Raw genomic sequence first — 2,611 nt, forward strand, 5'->3', positions numbered from 1 at the left:
TCCAGCTGAATGCCGATTGTCCCCCTGATCAGTATTTCATCCAGGAGGACAGTGGAGAGGTAAAAATAACGACCCCATTCTGACTATGATGGTCAGTCTGGTTTGGACCAGCGTTCTGTTCTTCTGTCAGACTTTGAATCAGTAGACATTTCTGATGGGTCATTGATCAGAGAACTGATCTCTGACTGATCAGTATCAGAATGTTCTAATGGCAGGAACCAGAGCTTTGGTTCTGTTGGGTCTGATTTGGGTTTCATCTTTAGCATCAATGGTACCGCTGGTACCGTCTGGACACTGGCAGCTGACATGGACTTCTATGCTAGTCTGGTTCTGTCACAGTTCTGGTTCTGATTTGTCCTCTGAGCTGGGAACCTATCAGGTTATGCGTGATGATCCTGACTTTGGATCGGTTCTCTTAGGATTTCAGAACCCAGGACCAGACCCAGAATGTGTCCATATTTCACCTTTAAAAAATATAATAAAATAAGATAATCTCAGCAGTACCTTGGTTCTGATCCGGTAGTTCAGAAACTATGACCTCACTGACTCCTCCCCTTTCTTATGCAGGTGAGGAACAATCCCAAGCGGTCCTGTCAGTTCAACCGGACCATGCTGGGGGACTGCTCAGGGCTTGAGGACCGTTTCTATGGTTACAGCAAAGGACAGCCCTGCATCCTGATCAAACTGAACCGGGTAGGTTCTGATCACTTACTCTCTGATCACGTTTCTGTGGTAGCCATAGCAACCACCCTAGGACGCCCTGTGTCCCTCCTCCATCAAGCTGGTTCTGCTGCTTCTGATCGCTTGAATAAGATCAATGTCTCCGTCCATCAGACAGTGAGGCGCTAAACGTTCAATTATCGAGTGCTTAGCAGTTCCTCACCATGCTGCCATTGGGAACTGGGAGGATAATCAGATTAAATGGTTAAAACCAGTACCTTTGTTTTAATGAAGATATTTAGAACCTGTTCTTTATTTCTGCAATAATTGAATGTCTGACATCGGATTCCAGTGAGGCAGAGGTTTGGATGATTTTATTGAGGTTAGCAGCTGTTTGCAGAGTTTGGGTGTAAAACTGTCCGATCTGGTGACCCCAGGTAATGATACCATGGATCACCAGGTAGAGACGTCACCATATGGCTCTAGTCGAGTCTGATCTAACAAACATAAACGCATCTGCTGCATTTAATAAACATGGAGCCGCACTGGTGAGAGCGACAGACAAAATAACCAAACAATAAAGAACACCAACTACGCCCTGGCTCCCTTCCATGTTGCTCTCTGTTGTTTACTTTCCTAATTTCAGTCACACTGATGACATCATCAAAGCTAACTCAGCGTGATGCCTCACCAATCAGGCAGCAGTGGGGGACGGAGGCCATGCAGCTGCCTGTTGGGGATCAGATCGGCTTTTTATACCAATGGGAACGGAGCCGGATGCTTATTGTTTTCGGGTCAACCAGCTAATTTCAGAATGAGTGCAGGTCTGGACGGCTAAATATTACATCAGAGGCCAAAGGTGAATGTGTCGGTATTCTCTGAGATCCAGAAGTCACTGTGCTATGATGCTATCCCACCAAACATGGTAAGGAATTTAATGAAGAGCACTGAACAGAGCTAGATGCTTTGCTAACCAGGCTAGGACTTCCTGCTAAACTCTGCAGTTGATATTAGTTAGTTCATCTGACACGGTCAGTGGTGAAGCTGACTCTGATGACCTTTATGTTCTTGGTGAGGGAACTTCAGTCTAGTACTAGGTCTGGTTGAAGTCTCTAGGGGTCAGCCTGAATGATGCCAGAAGCCTGACTGTTCTGGTTCTGTTTGAGCGCCCTGAATTTTGCCCTGACCAGCAGGTAGATGTAGATTTTCCTACTGATGGAGGTGCTGCAGAGCCTCCATCTGACCTCCTCCTCTGTGTCTACAGGTGATCGGGATGCTGCCTGGGAAGGACGGCCAGTCTCCTTATGTCAGCTGTGGAGCCAAGGTCCGACTGACCCGTCTGTGTCCCGCTGCCTCTGTGTTCATCTGTCTGAGTCCCTGTGTCTCCATGTGTCCATGTATCTCCATGTCCTCTTTGTCTACAGCCTCACAAAGTGGGAAGCCATAAGGGGTGAGACCTCTAGGAGATCTTCACCAGCACAGACCTTAGATCTGGACTAACCCAGTTTGTAGATTTTTCTTTCCATGTAACTCAGATCAGGCATAATATAAAGACCACCCATTGGGTGTGGGGGGTGTGGGGAGTCCCTGTCTGGCAGCCAGTTCCGTCTGAGGCATGGACTCCTTCAGAGCCCAGAAGGTCTGGATGTTTGCTCAGGGTCTGGCAGACCATCTATGGTCTGAGATCCTGGTAGGAGAATGGAGGCTATACCAACATTTCTGACTTCTGCTTTTATTGGGTTGGGGTTAGGACCATCATGGCGTCCAGGAGAAGGTCTTTGTGGTTTTCATCCCTGCCTAGAATTATTATCCTGCCAGGTCTCCTTCACCTGGTTGGACCCCTTACCAGTGCTGTCCCTAACCCCACCATGAAGGTGCCTCATACTCTACCATGATGGTGCCTGTAACCCAACAATGATGGTGCCTGTAACCATGGCGGGGTCTCTAACCC

General features: G+C 47.9%; 1 protein-coding gene across 1 annotated transcript in view; it reads left to right on the plus strand.

Annotated features, from left to right (window-relative positions):
* The window catches only part of LOC107105146 (sodium/potassium-transporting ATPase subunit beta-2-like), a 26,026-nt gene that overhangs the window by 13,174 nt on the left and 10,241 nt on the right, over nucleotides 1-2,611 (plus strand). The window contains exons 4-6 of the mRNA XM_015405266.1: nucleotides 6-59; nucleotides 568-693; nucleotides 1,925-1,984. Coding sequence (XP_015260752.1) covers nucleotides 6-59; nucleotides 568-693; nucleotides 1,925-1,984 — 240 coding nt within the window. The remainder of the gene's footprint in view (nucleotides 1-5; nucleotides 60-567; nucleotides 694-1,924; nucleotides 1,985-2,611) is intronic.

The sequence above is a fragment of the Cyprinodon variegatus genome, unplaced genomic scaffold (assembly GCF_000732505.1).
Source record: "Cyprinodon variegatus isolate N-32 unplaced genomic scaffold, C_variegatus-1.0 Scaffold2095, whole genome shotgun sequence".
NCBI lineage: Eukaryota > Metazoa > Chordata > Actinopteri > Cyprinodontiformes > Cyprinodontidae > Cyprinodon > Cyprinodon variegatus.